This window comes from Lingula anatina, chromosome 8 (genome assembly GCF_051362555.1).
Source record: "Lingula anatina isolate TDL-2025a chromosome 8, LinAna3.0, whole genome shotgun sequence".
In the NCBI taxonomy this organism is placed as follows: domain Eukaryota; kingdom Metazoa; phylum Brachiopoda; class Lingulata; order Lingulida; family Lingulidae; genus Lingula; species Lingula anatina.
This window is the reverse complement of record NC_141774.1, coordinates 15,918,614-15,936,594: the sequence shown is the minus strand read 5'-3', so window position 1 is coordinate 15,936,594 and position 17,981 is coordinate 15,918,614. Positions and strand designations below refer to the sequence as shown.

The 17,981-nt window shown below is 34.7% G+C and overlaps 2 protein-coding genes and 1 long non-coding RNA gene across 9 annotated transcripts in view; 1 reads left to right on the top strand and 2 right to left on the bottom strand.

Annotated features, from left to right (window-relative positions):
* Positions 1-17,981, bottom strand: part of LOC106157377 (oxidation resistance protein 1) — a 57,502-nt gene that overhangs the window by 3,040 nt on the left and 36,481 nt on the right. For all 7 annotated transcript variants that reach the window (XM_087019460.1, XM_087019461.1, XM_087019466.1 and 4 more), the window contains 2 exons: positions 15,903-15,998; positions 15,294-15,367 (listed from right to left, as the gene is read on the bottom strand). In XM_087019460.1, the coding sequence (XP_086875586.1) occupies positions 15,294-15,367; positions 15,903-15,998 (170 nt within the window). The remainder of the gene's footprint in view (positions 1-15,293; positions 15,368-15,902; positions 15,999-17,981) is intronic.
* Positions 5,022-8,138, bottom strand: LOC147760468 (uncharacterized). The gene is made up of 3 exons (XR_015330784.1): positions 6,619-8,138; positions 6,134-6,384; positions 5,022-5,974 (listed from the first exon to the last, which is right to left on the bottom strand). It is a non-coding gene; the product is annotated as an uncharacterized LOC147760468 (long non-coding RNA).
* Positions 10,563-13,831, top strand: LOC147760467 (zinc finger protein 862-like). The gene is made up of 4 exons (XM_087019475.1): positions 10,563-10,754; positions 11,341-11,713; positions 11,980-12,149; positions 12,367-13,831. Exons 1-4 carry the CDS (start codon positions 10,592-10,594, stop codon positions 13,719-13,721), a joined length of 2,061 nt encoding a protein of 686 aa, XP_086875601.1. The 5' UTR covers positions 10,563-10,591; the 3' UTR covers positions 13,722-13,831.

Genomic DNA, 17,981 nt, shown 5'->3' with positions numbered 1-17,981 from the left:
GTCACCTATACAGCGCCACAGTGTTTGAAACAGCCAACTAATTAACTGATATATATAGCAGAAAGTGAAACTTTGAAGAGCTTGTGAAAGGGAGTCAATTCCTAATTGCATGTTAGGACCTCTTAAAGTGGACCAGTCCAGTTTTTTGTTTTACTCAATTTAAAAACAAGGCAGCAAAGCTGTCAAATGTACAGACAAAAAACAGGAAATAACTATGCACAAAATAGGCTACTGTCAATTCTGATGCAAAAGTACATTATGTTAAACTGCAAATTCAACATCAAATTTTAATTATGCTCAACAGGTAATACTAATGTAAGTAAAATGTGTAACAAGCATAAGGCTTCAGGCCCATGGCAGTTCAAGTTCACAATTTGAAAATGTATAACTTCCAGAAAAAGAAGCCAATTAGACTGCTTTTCCAACTCAGGCTGCATTTTAGTCCTGTATTTCTTTTCTGAACGTTTGGCAATCATCAGTAACATGGTTTTCCCATAATGGTCATCATGGCAGCAGCACCCAAAATTGTGTTTTCTTCTATTCTGATGCAATATTACATAATGGTTAACAGCATAATGACCGTCAATTTTTAATAATAAAATATACGTATCTTGGATTTTCAGAAAATGTGACTAGCATGGGTCTTCAAGCCCATGGAACTTCAAAGTCACACCTTGAAAATGCCAATATGTGAAAAATTAAATTTTCACAAAAAACAAGGCAGCAAAGCTGTCAAATGTACAGACAAAGAACAGAAAATAAAGATGCAAATAAGTGAAAAATTAAATTTTCACAAAAAACTGTTAAATTGCCAGAAAAAATTACCAAACAGACTGCGTTGCCTATTGAAGCTGTATGTTAGACCCATGTTTCTTTCCTGTAAGTTTGAGAACAGTAAGTGACATGATTTCCCTTAAATGGTCATCATAGGAGCAGTGCCCAAAATAGGGGTTTCTTCAAATTTTGATGCAACATTACATAATGTTTAACAGCATAATGACAATCAAATGTTATTAATAAAATATTAGTAACATGGACATTCAGAAAATGTGACAAGCAAAAGTCTTCAAGATCATGGAACTTTAAAGTCACACCTTGAAAATGCCAATATGTGAAAAATTAAATTTTCACAAAAAACTGTTTAACTGCCAAAAAAAAAAATAAATAAATAAATAAAAATACCAAACAGACTGCATTGCCTACTGAAGCTGTATTTTAGTCCCATGTTTCTTTCCTGTAAGTCTGAGAACAGTAAGTGACATGATTTTCCTTAAATGGTCATCATGGAAGCAGTGCCCAAAATAGGGGTTTCTTCAAATTTTGAAGCAATATTACATAATGTTTAACAGCTTAATGACCATTAATTTTTAATTATAAAATATTTGTTCCACAGATATTCAGAAAATGTGACTAGCAAAGGTCTTCAGGCCCATGGAACTTCAAAGTCACGCCTTGAAAATGCCAAAATGTAAACAAGACAGCACTGTTCTGAAATGGGTTTATTTCCATTTTTAACACTTTTTTAACATAAAACAAAATAAACATTTTACTGCCATTTTATATGACCAACTAAGAAAATTGATGAGATGGGAAAAGTATCAATAGAACAGTGTTAAATGTCCAATTTCCTCCCTTCTGAGATTCTGAACATAGTGGATGATTGAATCTGACAAACTGCAATGATATGAGTTTATTTCCATTTTTGACACTTTATTACACAATACATGATAACAAGTTTACCATGTTTTTTTACATAATCAACTAACAATGTTGTAAAGATGCAGGAAATATCAAACAAACACTTTTAGGCATCTTATAATTTAAAAATGAGACTGTTAACATGCCTAAGAATTGAATCTGAGGAAATGTGAAAAAACAGCATAACTTATAAAATAATGCCCCGATTATGCTGATTTTCGAACTTGACCTGCGTTTTAGTAAGATTGATTACTCCTGTGAGTTTCATGACAACAGGCCTATGGGTTTTCCTTGAAATGTGTTAACAGTGTTGCATGTATGCTGAAAAGTGAAAAAACAGCATAACTACTAAAATAGTGGCCCGATCATGCTGATTTTCGAACTTGATCTGCGTTTTAGTAAGATTGATTACTCCTGTGAGTTTCATGACAACAGGCCTATCAGTTTTCCTTGAAATGTGTTAACAGTGATGCATATATGCTGAAAAGTGAAAAAACAGCATAAATTCTACAATAATGGCCCGATCATGCTGATTTTCGAACTTGACCTGCGTTTTATGAATATTCATCAGCTCTGTAAATATAAAGCCAAAAAGTAAAACTGTCTTCCACTTATCGTGTTAACGATGAAAGTGCACGGCGACATGATCGGCGTTGGCGACGGCAACGACAGACGCAGGTGATGGCAATATGTACAGACACATCTGTGTCTGTACATAAAAATTAAATTTCATCAAAAAAAAAAAAACTGTTTTACTGGAAGAAAGAATTACCAAACAGGCTGCATTGCCTACTGAAGCTGTATTTTAGGGTCTATTCCCACAACTTTAGATCGATCTATCACCGCGGGGAGTCTCACCAGACTACCGTCAGATAACCCCCCTTAAGTGTCCGTCCCCGCCCACTACAAGCTGTAAGGGGCAATTAACTTTCGTGTCCGCCCGGCTGACAGCTATTCAGTGCAAACCCCCAGGGAGTTAGGTCGATCCAAAGTAGGTCGATCTAATCTATGGAAATCAGGGCTCAACACAAACGGTTGTCCGATTGCCCGGGGCAATTAAAATCTGCGGTCGGGCAAGTAAATTTTACGTCCAGTTGCCCGACGGACAAGTGATTTTTTTCCTATCGGCAGTGCAGTGTTACATCTGATGTTAAAATATTGAATTTTTTACGTGTTTTTCCCTTTTGCACGATAAAGTTACGACGCACTCGTAAACTGCAACGCTTGCTTTTTGTCAACAAACAAAGCGTTGCACGATTGCGTCAGATGCGCCAAGTGCAATATAACGTATTCAAATAGTTCATGCTGTAAAGGTTAGCGTATTCCTACGCGAAGTGAAGTTTCTAGCGTGGTCGATATAAACTTTCTCTATTTTTACTTTTAAATAAACCTTATATTATATTGACTTAATACTCTTTGTATATATTGGATTTGGTTAATACTCAATAACAAGGCAGCAAAGCTGTCAAATGTACAGACAAAAAACAGAAAATAAAGATGCAAAAAAGGTCATTTTGTTAATTTTGATGCAATAATAAATAATGCTTATAATAGCACTGTCAGTCAACACTGAATTTTATAATCATGCACAACAGGTAAAATGGTCAATAACATGAGCGGACCCAGAGATATTCTCTGACAGTATTCCAAAGTATCTATTTTGATCCATCCTCCATTTTGATGGTCTTCCAACAGAAGAAAAAATAGATACCAGGCAATATAAACTTAATAACCTGACTGTCTTCCGGAAGTCCCAGAAGATGGTCTCAATCTACCCTTTCAATAAGATTACAGTTTCAGGACCATGAGAGTTCAAATTCACATGATGTAAGTCTCAATATTTGAAAAATGATGACAGTGCATAAAATAATATTACATAAGTAACATAATGTTTAAAGACATAAAAAACAATACAACTGCTTATGTGGAAAAACAGAAATGTCAGAGTCTCAGGTGGATGAGAGTTTAAAGTCACAAATGCAAGTGTTTGAGAAAAAATTATAAAGGAAAACATAACAAAACTAGAAAAGCACTCCGAGAGTGCAGACCTCTGCCAAGGTAGCAATTGTTGATTATTATTGATTTTTGTCCTCTTTGGCCCACTTCTGACAGTTCCTGAAAATTTCAGCAAAATCGGTCCATAACTTTTTGAGTTATGTTGATGACAAACAGGGGTGAAAATATAACCTCCTTGGCAGAGGTAAATATAATTCCAATGAAGCTGCTATTCAAACTTTTCATCTTTATATATATATAACTTATTTGCAATATTAAACAAAATTTACCTGCATAATTATCACTGCTTCCTTATTATTAATCTAGCAGAGAGCTTAACCTATGGGAGTTTACAGGGAAATATCAACAAGTGTGCTTTATGTAATCTCAAATCACAAGTGTGCTTTATGTAGCCTATCAATGGGGAATACCAGCCCGCTTGGCGCCAGGTGTCGCTAGTGTGAATTCAGTCCTTCCTAGGTCGCCATGTTGGATATTGTATACGTTGGACTGTGGTACTGGCCTTAATAAACATGCCTCAGTATTGTTGTGTACCTGAATGTCAAAGTCGGCAAGGTGGGCATAATTTTCTTGAGGATTCAGGGCTTCGTTTGAAGTGAAGGGTTGCCCATGTCAACACACCTTCCATGTTAAAGGGTCAGTTACAACTTGACCCAGGAACAGTAATTAGGCCCCTAAAGATAGACGAGTTGCCTCAAAAAGAATAGGCCTACACGTAAAAAGGTTAATTGATCTTGGCAAAACTTATAAAGTTTTGGAAAGAGAGCTCCATAGCAAGAAAGTGCCCCTAGGAAGTATGATTTATCAAAGTGCGTTTTCTTATGTCCGTAATTTCAGAAGAGTTGTCAGTAAATATGTATAAGTCCCGGTAGCCTACTACCCGCATAAGGTTGTGTTATTAAGTAATATCCTTTTTTATTGATGTATTGAGCATGACCGGTAATGTTAATTAAATAATTATTTTTATTTAAAATCATTATTCAGTACCTCGTAAGAATCATAAAACTAGGTATAGTTAGATAATTTATTTGTTCATGTATAGATGCAATTTCTCAGCCAATGGAATAATGCATGTTTGGAAATCTTTTTGTAACAGTTTAAGAAATAAAATTTAAAGAAAGAAAACATTTTATAAATGAACAGTTTTTGTTCTTTTTTTTTACAAAATAGCACTTCTGAATTGTTTTACTTGAGTAGAAACACCATATTATTTCATCGCTCTGAAAATTCATTAAAAAGCAGCAAAACCAAATATTTTATTTAAACAAAATAATTATTCAGTCCATAGTAAAAACCATGAAACCATGTAATACTTAGATAATTTATTTGTGCTATAACTTTCCTGAATATATAGCTGCAATTTCTCAGCCAATGGATTACTGTAGGTATGGAAAACTTTTTGTAACAGTTTAAGAAATAAAAATTAAAGAAAGCAAACATTTTACAAATTAACAGTTTTTTGTTCCTTTTTACAAAATAGTACTTATGAATTATTTTACTTGAATAGAACCACCACATTATGTCATCACTTTGAAAATTCTTTAAAAAGCAGAAAAACCAAATTATTTGCTGTAAATACAACTAGCAATTTATTTCATCCCACTAAAATACTTTACAAAATAGCATCATGGGTTTTTTTTCATTACAGTTAAATATTATTAAAAACAGCATAAACACATAAGTACTTTTTGTAAAGAATATAGCACCACCAAATTATTTCATTTTAGTGAAAACATTTTTTAAAATTGCACTTCAAAATTATGATTGCAGCTAAAACCATCTCATACAGGGGTACTTTCTATAAACTGGTTGACACATACTTCCTATAGTGTTTTTCATTAAAAAAAGTTATCCTGGGCAAAATACATGTAGAAAAATATCCAGCGTCAGAATGAATCAACCCCACAAACAGATCTTTGAATGTAAACACAGCAAAATAGCAGAATGGGCGATTTGTAATGAACATCTGGCCTTCTAACTTAGTATAGTATTTGCGGGTTTTCTTTAGGCCCAGATTCGTGCACGAGGTACACATTCCAAAAAGGGGAAATCGGGTCCGGGTCCAACTGTCATGTGTCTGCAATGGTTTTGGACACAACAATTATTCATACAGTTTGTTCATATACTTCTTCTCTGTAGCTGACATTATCTCTCCAAATCTGGAAGCAGTGATCCGCCATTGTCTCTCTTTGTGTCAGATTGCGCTCTTTCCTTGTTGTAACTTGCTATGCTCAGTGTCCTTCGCTGTTTGTTCCTCAACCTGAAATAGTCATATCCCATTAAAGCATGGTAGATGGTTACAGCATTAAATAGTTAAGATACAATTTTATATTTCTATGATGTCACACATCACCTAGTTTGATAATTCTTTCTCATATTTGGGCCTGATTCTTAATATTAGACCTCTGTTTTCACTTACATCATTCCCTCTATCCATGCATTATTGTTTTCATGGCACTTGGCAATAGTTGTTGTCCATCACAGCCGCCTGTAAGTCAGCTTTAGGGTAGGCATAACTGGTGGCTACATCAATCTTTGCCGCTGATGTGAAGTGACGGGTAAGATTCCTGAAGTAATCATTTTATCCTGCTCTTGAAGTTGGCTGTCCTGGGGTCCTGAAATCGACAGTTTCAGGCTTTGCCCCCAATATATGGGCCTTCTTTGGGTAACCTTATAAAGAAAAAAATAAGTACATTTACTAAGTATAAAAAATCTTCGTCTTTCGTGCTACTAAAACAAAATATGAGCGTAGGCCTACTCGTACCTACAGTAGTCTACATGTACTAGTACATACATGTAACATGTCAGATTTGACACACACACCTCGACTAATGTTCGATTTTTTTCAAGGAAAATAGTTAGCATTCTTGTTTTTCAAGCACTAAATGAAAAGAAAACACATACCTTTCAGTCAATTCACATTTTCATCCAGATGTTATGGCACCACATTCAAGTAAATTGCGTTTGAGTTGGTTCACTGTCAGCGACGCGTGCACACGCTCCATGTTAAACTCTGGTGTAAAGCCGTGAGCGAGATTCTGCGAGATTTAAGAAGGACTGCTTTCACCCCCACGCCATCTAGCGGCAGACCCTTAAAGCGGGTATTCCCCATTAGGCAAATTAGTTTATAACTGAAATTAGCGAAGTGATACCCAAGGGAAATTTATAGACTGACCCTCTCAAAGGTCTTTCAGGCCCATAAGTCACAACTTAAGAAGAGCACAAAACAATAATGCACAAAATAGGAGACTACCACTTCTGATGCAATAATACATTATGTTTAACTGCACAGTCAACATCAAATTTTAATTTTGCACAACAGGTAACACCGATGAAAGTAAAAGCATAAGGCTTCAGGCCCATCAGAGTTCAAGTTTATACTTAGAAAGTGCCAGAATGAGAAAAATGAAATTTCACACAAAATTGCATTAAATTCAATAATAAATGATAACCCATTTGACCTGGCTTTCTAATTTGAACTGCATGCCAATCCTAAAAATCATACTCTTAAGTTAAATATAATAATAAATAACACAGTTTTCTTTTCATAATGTTTGCAGTAGCAGTGCAAAAAGATTATTGTCAATTTTGATGTAACATTACATAATAAATTATAGAATAATTATCACCAATTTTTGATTATTGACTATAAATAGCATGAACATGTAGAAAATTTGATTACCATCCGGCTTCATGTCCATGGGAGCTCCGAGTCCCACAATGAATATGCCAAAAAGATAATGAATATTTCACTAAAATGTATAACTTCCAGAAAAAGAAGCCCATTAGACTGCTTTTCCAACTTGGGCTGCATTTTAGTCCTGTGTTTCTTTTTTGAAAGTTTGACAATCATAAGTAACACGGTTTTCCCATCATGGTCATCATGGCAGATGTGGATGATTGAATCTGACAAACTGCAATGATATGAGTTTATTTCCGTTTTGGACACTTGATTACACAATACATGATAACAAGTTTACCATCATTTTTACATAATCAACTAACAATGTTGTAAAGATGCAGGAAATATCAAACACACACTTTTACGTATCTTATTAGTTCAATAATGAGACTGTTAACATGCCTAAGAATTGAATCTGAGGAAATTTGAAAAAACAGTACAACTTCTAAAATAATGGCCCGATAACACTGATTTTCGAACTCAACCTGCACTTTTGTAAGATTGACCACTCCTGTGAGTATAATGACAATTGGCTAAGCTGTTTTTCTTATATTGTGTTATTAATGTTGCATATATGTTGAAAAAAGTGAAAAAAACAGCATAAAAAATACCAATAAAGCTGCTATTCAAACTTTTAATCTAGCTGTACAATTACTAACATGATATGAATAACCCTATTGAGTTTGAGAATAATAAGGCACTGTTATTCATCTTTAGCATTAATGTAAGCGTTACACAAATTTTTTTTTGTACACTTATTTTCCATATTAAATAACATTTACCTGCATAATAATCATCGATTCCTAATTATGTGACACAGTTAAGAAAGCTAAACCGATGGGACTTTACAAAGAAATCTCAATGTGTGTTTATGTAATCTCATTTAATACCCACTTGAAATTTAATTAAGCAAATTATTTTATAACCCTGAAATAACTTGAAAATCAATTAAGCAAATTATTTTATAACTGCCTACTATCCATATACATTTATTGCACCAAATAGCACTGTACTGCATTGCTTTCAAAACAGAAAACAATTACGATGGTTTTCCAACACAAGCTGCACTTCAGTCTTTTCAGTAAGGTTGATTATCATAAGTAACATGGTTTTCCCTTAATCGCTATCCTGGCAGCAGTGTCCAAAATAGGGTTTTCTTTAACTTTCATGCAATATAACATAATACTTAACAGCATAATGACCATCAAATTTTTTATAAAAAAATAAAAGTATCATGGATATTCAGAAAATGTGATATGGAAAGGTCTCCAAGGACATGGAAGTTAGGGTCACACTTTCAAAATGCCAAAATGTTAACAAGAGATAACTGTACTGAAATGATTTTCTTTCCATTTTCAACACCTTTTTTACATAAAACCATCATCAATTAACTGTCATTTTTAAATGATCAACTAGGAAAATTGTTGACATAGGAAAAATATCAATAGAACAATTTATAATGTCCAATTAGCTGCATTTGGAGATTCTGAACATAGTGAATGATTGAATCTGACGAACTGCAATGATGAGTTCCTTTCCATTTTTGATACTTTATTACACAATGCAGGATAATAGTTTTACCGTCATTTTTATATAATCAACTAACAATATTGTTAAGAAGCAGAAAATGTTAAAACAACACTTTAACATATCCAATTAGTACCGTTATGAGACTGTTAACATGCTTAAGAATTAAATCTGAAGAAAAACCACTTATATACAAAAAGGCTAATAACTTCATCAAAACTTAACTGATCAAGCTTATTTTCAAACTTGATCTGTATACTGGTCAGATTGATCACTCCTGTGAGTTGCAAGACAAAAGGCTGATGGTTTTCCTTAAAATGCGTTATCAGTGTTGCATGTATGCTGAATAAAGGGAAAAAAACAGCATTACTTTTGTAAAAATAGTCCAATCATGCCAATTTTCAAACTTGACCTGCGTATTATAAATATTCACCAGTTCTGTAAATTTCAATCCAAGGAAAGGAAAAACATTTTTACACTTATCATGTTATCGGTGTTATAAAAGTGCTGAAAAAATTGAAAAGAAAAAAAAAAAAAAAAAAAAAAAAAAAAAAAAAAAAAGGGATAACTTCCATAAAAATTGCCCGATCTTGCTGATTTTCAAACTTGACCTGCGTATTATGAATATTCATTAGTTCTGTAAGTTTCAAGCCAAATGAAAAAACAGTTTTCCACTTATTGTGTTATCAGTGCTGCATATATGCTGAAAAAAGTGAAAAAACAGCATAAATTCCCTAACAATAATCGAATCATGCTGATTTTCGAACTTGACTTGCGTATTATGAATATTTATCAGTTCTGCAAGTTTCAAGCCAAAAGGTAAATTGGTTTTCCACTTATGGTGTTATCGGTGCTGCATATATGCTGAAAAAAAGTGAAAAAACAGCATAAATTCCCTAAAAATGACCCAATCATGCTGATTTTCGAACTTGACCTGTGTATTATGAATATTAATCAGTTTTGTAAGTTTCAAGCCAAAAGGTAGAATGGTTTTCCACTTATCGTGTTATCAGGGTTGCATATATGCTGAAAAAAGTGAAAAAACAGCATAAATTCCCTAAAAATGACCCGATCATGCTGATTTTCGAACTTGACCTGCGTATTATGAATATTCATCAGTTCTGTAACTTTCAAGCCAAAAGGTAAAATGGTTTTTCACTTATCGTGTTATCGGTGCTGCATATATGCTGAAAAAAGTGAAAAAACAGCATAAATTCCCTAAAAATGACCCGATCATGCTGATTTTCGAACTTGACCTGCGTATTATGAATATTCATCAGTTCTGTAAGTTTCAAGCCAAAAGGTAAAATGGTTTTCCACTTATCGTGTTATCGGTGCTGCATATATGTTGAAAAAGTGAAAAAACAGCATAAATTCCCTAAGAGTGACCCGATCATGCTGATTTTCGAACTTGACCTGCGTCTTATGAATATTCATCAGTTCTGCAAGTTTCAAATCAAAAGGCAAAATGGTTTTCCACTTATCGTGTTATCGGTAAAAGTGCACGGCGACGGCGACGACGGCGACGACAGCGACGACGGCGACGGCGACGACAGACGCAGATGATGGCTATATGTACAGACACATCTGTGTCTGTACATAAAAAATGTTATTTTATTTTGTTTTGCGTACTTAGTCTTTGTTTTCGCGTACATTCACGACGACAAAATGGCGCAGACGTACTTGTCGAAGTTTTTTTCTAAAAGATCGTCACCCACTAAAAGATCGCCACCAGACCCTTTGTCACAGAAAAAATATGAAGTAAAAAGAAAGCGCGGATGGGTGGCGGCATGGGGGACCATGTTTCCTGGTCTAAAGGACACTGACAAAGGTAAGATGATCAAACACTGATAAAATTTTATCATCACGTGGACCCCCCCCCCATTGATTCTCAACAATATTTCTGCATTTAGTTAAGATGCGAGTTAACCAATTCAGTATCTTTGTAGTTATAAAAATTGACTTGCTTGGTAATTTTCTTACTATTTTTGCGAAGTTTTGACAAGAAACTTCTATTCACTCACTTTAAATGAGAGTCGAGATCACTTCCGGCGTAAATCTTGTTGGTCATACGGGTAGGTAGTTTCATCTACATACACAAAAATGAGGTGATACATTGTCAAACTAATTAATTTGAGTAGTCGAGACATTTATCAAGGTCACAGGATGACTGGTTTTTGAAAAAACAGTAAAAAGAAAGACTTATCCACTGTGTGTGTGTGGGGGGGGGGGGGGGTGCAAAATTGCCTGGATATGGCGATAATCTGCTGTTCATTAGCATTTTAATGTAAAATCATTTTGTAAAATTAAACTAAATTTATTGATTTCTTAATTTGATGTTTAGTTTCAAGATTTTAAGTTGAATTGACATGCCATTTGCCATATCTTTTACTATCAATTCATACTCTCTTTTTCAGGAATGATATGTAGCATATGTGAGAAGTGGAAGGAGAAGGCAGGACAGTCATCATTTGTGACAGGTTGTCAGTCCTATAGAATAGATAACATTCAGGCTCACTTTGCCACTCGAAAGCATTCACTGTGTGAAGAGGCTGAAAGGGCACAACGAAGAGAGGCCAAGGGTGAGCCTGCAGGCCCCCTAGATGTTATAATTGGCAGGATGAATCAAGAGGAGAAAGAGATTCTGAAAAAAATGTTCAATACAGCATATTTCGTTATGCATTATGAGATGCCATGGACATCTTTTCCTAATCTTCTGGATCTCCAGATAAAGAATGGTTCTGACCTATCAAGATTACCTTCCTATCACACAGATATGGCATGCGCTAGGTAAATTTCCTTATTTTGTATTATGTATAGTTAGGTTTATATTGAATCCTTCCTTCCTCTGTTTTCCTACTTTCTCATTGTCTGTTTTAATTGCCTGGGATTATTACTGACACATTTTCAGCACTTTGAAGTGTTTTAATTTTTTTAACTGTAAACTGTTTAGTAGAATTCAACTACTTCAATATAAAATATTATATATTAAAAAAAGTTATCAGTTGCCAACTTGCCTTGAAGTACATGTTTAATTGTTTTATTTTTCATTACAGATTTGGAAAATACATTGCAGAGGCTATAAGAGAGCCAAACCAGGAAGCATTGCACAATAGCCAAAGCATTGCTATTCTTTTTGATGGGGCAACAGACAGCAGTGTGAGTGAGGTAGAGATAGTGTACTGTAGGTTGGTCAGGGATGGCATTCCCTCTGAGATATTTATAGGTAATTATAAAAGAATGTAATAGCTTTGAAGGACATTGTGTTATTGATTGCTTTTATTTTCTAGAATCTTAATCTTTCTTAAATTTTTTAATGTTTACATATGATATATCTTGGTATTTGTTTTATAATATGAAGTATACTGAACACTTTTAGTTGACTTTAGACTTTAAATAGGTTCATTATCATCATCATCATTATTATTATTATTATATTACAGGTTTGGAAGATTTGGAACATGCTCACAGTCAGGGTGTTTATGATGCCATCAATTCTGCATTTACAAACTTTGGTTGTGCAGACTGGAAAGACAAGCTGGTGGGGATGGGTTCTGATGGTGCTTCAGTAAATGTGGGTATTAATAATAGTGTGAAATCTAGACTTCTAGAAGACTGTCCCCATTTGATATCTACCCACTGTGTTGCCCACCGACTGGAACTTGGTGTGTTATCAGCTATTAAATCCCATCCCATGATGGAAACCATCAGAGATATGCTAAACAAACTTCATAAACACTACCACTTTTCTCCTAAGTCAGTCAGAGAATTGAAGAACATTGCAGAGGCTATGGAAGAGAAGTATGTGAAACCAAAACGTCTACAGGGGACTAGGTGGCTACCTCATCTGATGAAGGCTTCTAAGGCACTGATAGATGGATATATTTCTGTAAGAACTCACTTTGAACACGTCTCACAGTTAGGAGGTAACCAAGTCACAGCTGAGGTTAAGGGGAGAGCAGCATTCTTGAGCAAGAAGCTGAAGGATTTTAGAATCCTTCGATGGATAGCCTTCCTGTGTGATGTGCTGGAAGTAGTTAGTGCTTTAAGTCTGAAGTTCCAACAGACCAACCTTACTGCCGTTGACTATTTGGACTCTGTAGAAACAGCAAACCTAATGCTCATACAACTGCAGCAGGGACCTGGTGAGCATTTTCAGGCACTGCTTGAGAACATTACAGAACAAGAAGGGTTTTGCTATAAGGGTATGACCATTCTTCATTATACTGCAGATCTGGAGTATAACTTCTCAGATGTATTAGAAGATATAAGAGACCGGATGAATGCCAGATTACAGAACGGAGATATTCTCACCAAAGCCAGAATCTTTGACACAAAAGACTGGCCGCATACTAGAGAGGGCCTAGCTTCCTATGGAAATGATGAAATTGTTGACCTTGCCAGGCACTTTGACACAGTCCTGGTTGCACGCCACTGTGATACAGCACAGATACCAATAGAGTGGACCCAAGTTAAAGCACACTTGGGAAGGAGACTTGTAAACAACCCAACCTGTTTGCCGACAATAAGAAATCTATATGTCCAAAGAGAAACATACAACAATGTTCTCCACCTGGTAGACATATTGTTAACTATACCACTCTCTTCAGCTGTGTGCGAAAGGGGGTTTTCAGCTCTCAAGCGCATCAAATCAGACTGGAGATCAAGTTTGAAGACCAAGACAGCATCCGACCTGCTCAATGTGTCAATTGAAGGGCCAACATTAGAAGAATTCAACGCTAACAGGGCTCTGCACCTGTGGTCACAGAGGCCAAGGAGGCCAGAATTCGAAAATTAACCTTTGAGTATCAGACTCATTTTGACAGGTACCACTCAGACTGTCAGGATTGCCAATCCACTTGTTCATGGATTTAGAAAAAATAAAAAACTCAAAGATGACAAAGTTAACACAGTTGATTTTTTTTATTTTTTATACATCAGTAAAATGTAATGATAAAAATTTGCATATCGAGAGTTTCAAAATTTTTCGTTAATATAATAATAATGGGCAAGTTGAGGCAAAGTTTGGGCAAGTAAAAAAATGTGGCAGGTTGCCCTGGGGCAACCTGGTTAAAAAATTTATGTTGAGCCCTGGAAATGGGGTGTTAGTCCCATGTTTCTTTCCTGTAAGTTTGAAAACAGTAAGTGACATGGTTTTTCTTAAATGGTCATCTTGGGAGCAGTGCCCAAAATAGGGGTTTCTTCAAATTTTGATGCAACATTACATAATGTTTAACAGCATAATAACCATCAATTTTTAATAATAAAATATTAGTAACATGGACATTCAGAAAACGTGACCAGCAAAAGTCTTCAGGCCAATGGTACTTCAAAGTCACACCTTGAAAATATTATGCCAAAATGTAAACAAGACAACACTGTTGTTCCCATTTTTAACACTTTTTAAACATAAAACAAAATAAACAGTTTATTGCAATTTTTATATGATCAACTAAGAAAATTGATGAGATGGCAAAATTATCAAAAAAAACAGTGTTAAATGTCCAATTTCCTCCATTCTGATATTCTAAACATAGTGGATGATTGAATCTGACAAACTGCAATGATATGAGTTTATTCCCATTTTTGACACTTTATTACACAATATACGATAACAAGTTTACCATCATTTTTACATAATCAACTAACAATGTTGTAAAGATGCAGGAAATGTCAAACAAACACTTTTAAGTATCTTACTACTTAAATAATAAGGCTATTAACATGCCTAAGAATTAAATCTGAGGAAATCTGAGGAAATGTGAAAAAACAGCTTAACTTCTAAAATAATGCCCCAATTATGCTGATTTTCGAACTCAACCTGTGTTTTAGTAAGACTGACCATTCCTGTGAGTTTAATGACAATTGGGCCTTCTGTTTTTCTTATAATGTGTTTACAGTGTTGCATATATGCTGAAAAATGAAAAAACAGCATAACTACTAAAATAGTGGCCCGATCATGCCGATTTTTGAACTTGACCTGCGTTTTAGTAAGATCAATTTTTCCTGTGAGTTTCATGACAACAGGCCTATCGTTTTTTGTTGAAATGTGTTAACAAGGTTGCATATATGCTGAAAAATGAAAAAACAGCATAACTTCTACAATAATGGCCCGATCATGCTGATTTTCGAACTTGACCTGCATTTTATGAATATTTATCAGCTCTGTAAATATAAAGCCAAAAAGTAAAACTGTCTTCCACTTATCGTGTTAACGATGAAAGTGCACGGCGACGGCGACATCGACGGCGACAGGGACGGTGACGGCGACGACAGACGCAGGTGATGGCAATATGTACAGACACATCTGTGTCTGTACATAAAAAAAGGTCAAAGTTCATTGCTATTCTTAAATTATTTAGACACTCACTCTCCTGCTCCTATGGCCAGACTGTGCTGATTTCCTTTCACAAAGAATGTGTTCTCTCCCGTCCAATTGTATGTCTATGGAAAATATGATAAAATACATGTTACTGGGAAATATGAAAAAAAAAAATCACATTATTAAGATCCTCAAATTTTTGGGCACATTATGTGAAAATTTTCTTGATTTTTCTGTGTTCAATGAATATATATATTCTATAACACATTTTTATAACAACAGTCTTGCTGCTATTTGTACTATTTAATTCTGTAGACTGTTAAATCTACTGAACATTTAATTGAATTCTACTTTCCATAAATATATCATTATTATCAAAGATTTGTTTAAAAAAATTATTGTACAATTATCTATTATAATTTCCTTTATCATCAAAATTTTAACCATTCTTATTATCAGTATTATTAGCACTGTTACCATTGTGACAGTTATAAAAATTTGCCAGAATTGGACTAACTTAAAATCAATTCAATTTTTGTGGTGATTGCATTCAAGTGATACGACACTCCCTGCAATCCTAAAATAAAGTCAAAATTTAGTCCAGCTAGTAGAGTTCTCTTCAGAGACACATTCTCGTCTCCCTGGTCCCAGTCATACCTTGAATTCCTCATAAAAGGTGAAGAGGAACGTCTCCCCAGTGCCGTAGAAATGATCGCTCACTTTGATTGGGTCAGATGTCAGGGCCCCAAATATCTGAAATCAGAGATAAAAAGCAATCCTTAAGGGTGGTTTACAAAAATACCCAAATGTGCCTCAAACATCTTTCTGGAGACGGGTAAGAGCATTTTGTATAGACTCAGAACAAACCTGTTCATTCTTAGTCAAACAAGAACAAGGCAGCAAAGCTGTCAAATGTACAGACAAAAAACAGGAAATAACTATGCACAAAATAGGCTACTGTCAATTCTGATGCAAAAGTACATTATGTTAAACTGCAAATTCAACATCAAATTTTAATTATGCTCAACAGGTAATACTAATGTAAGTAAAATGTGTAACAAGCATAAGGCTTCAGGCCCATGGCAGTTCAAGTTCACACTTTGAAAATGTATAACTTCCAGAAAAAGAAGCCAATTAGACTGCTTTTCCAACTCAGGCTGCATTTTAGTCCTGTATTTCTTTTTTGAACGTTTGGCAATCATCAGTAACATGGTTTTCCCATAATGGTCACCATGGCAGCAGCACCCAAAATTGTGTTTTCTTCTATTCTGATGCAATATTACATAATGGTTAACAGCATAATGACCGTCAATTTTTAATAATAAAATATATGTATCTTGGATTTTCAGAAAATGTGACTAGCATGGGTCTTCAAGCCCATGGAACTTCAAAGTCACACCTTGAAAATGCCAATATGTGAAAATTAAATTTTCACAAAAAAAAACTGTTTAACTAGCAGAAAGAATTACCAAACAGACTGCATTGCCTACTGAAGCTGTATTTTAGTCCCATGTTTCTTTCCTGTAAGTTTGAGAACAGTAAGTGACATGATTTTTCTTAAATGGTCATCATGGGAGCAGTGCTCAAAATATTTTTTTTCCCAAATTTTGATGCAATATTACATAACGTTTAACACCATAATGACCATCAATTTTTAATAATAAAATATTAGTAACATGGACATTCAGAAAACGTGACCAGCAAAAGTCTTCAGGCCAATGGTACTTCAAAGTCACACCTTGAAAATATTATGCCAAAATGTAAACAAGACAACACTGTTGTGACATGGTTTTATTCCCATTTTTAACACTTTTTAAACATAAAACAAAATAAACTGTTTATTGCAATTTTTATATGATCAACTAAGAAAATTGATGAGATGGCAAAATTATCAAAAAAAAAACAAAAAACAGTGTTAAATGTCCAATTTCCTCCATTCTGAGATTCTAAACATAGTGGATGATTGAATCTGACAAACTGCAATGATATGAGTTTATTTCCATTTTTGACACTTTATTACACAATATACGATAACAAGTTTACCATCATTTTTACATAATCAACTAATAATGTTGTAAAGATGCAGGAAATGTCAAACAAACACTTTTAAGTATCTTACTACTTAAATAATAAGGCTATTAACATGCCTAAGAATTAAATCTGAGGAAATCTGAGGAAATGTGAAAAAACAGCTTAACTTCTAAAATAATGCCCCAATTATGCTGATTTTCGAACTCAACCTGCGTTTTAGTAAGACTGACCATTCCTGTGAGTTTAATGACAATTGGGCTTTCTGTTTTTCTTATAATGTGTTTACAGTGTTGCATATATGCTGAAAAATGAAAAAACAGCATAACTACTAAAATAGTGGCCCGATCATGCCGATTTTCGAACTTGACCTGCGTTTTAGTAAGATTGATTACTCCTGTCAGTTTCATGACAACAGGCCTATCGGTTTTTCTTAAAATGTGTTAACAATGTTGCATATATGCTGAAAAATGAAAAAACAGCATAACTTCTACAATAATGGCCCGATCATGCTGATTTTCGAACTTGACCTGCGTTTTATGAATATTTATCAGCTCTGTAAATAAAAAGCCAAAAAGTAAAACTGTCTTCCACTTATCGTGTTAACGATGAAAGTGCACGGCGACGGCGACGGCGACGGCGACATCGACGGCGACAGGGACGGCGACAGGGACGGCGACGGCGACGACAGACGCAGGTGATGGCAAT

Bases quoted from the DNA above. Each gene is read 5' to 3' on its own strand.
- LOC147760467 (XM_087019475.1), top strand. From the start codon at position 10,592: ATGGCGCAGACGTACTTGTCGAAGTTTTTTTCTAAAAGATCGTCACCC. The intron at 10,755-11,340 runs GTAAGATGATCA...TCTCTTTTTCAG, and splicing joins TCTAAAGGACACTGACAAAG to GAATGATATGTAGCATATGT. The intron at 12,150-12,366 runs GTAATTATAAAA...ATTATATTACAG, and splicing joins TCCCTCTGAGATATTTATAG to GTTTGGAAGATTTGGAACAT.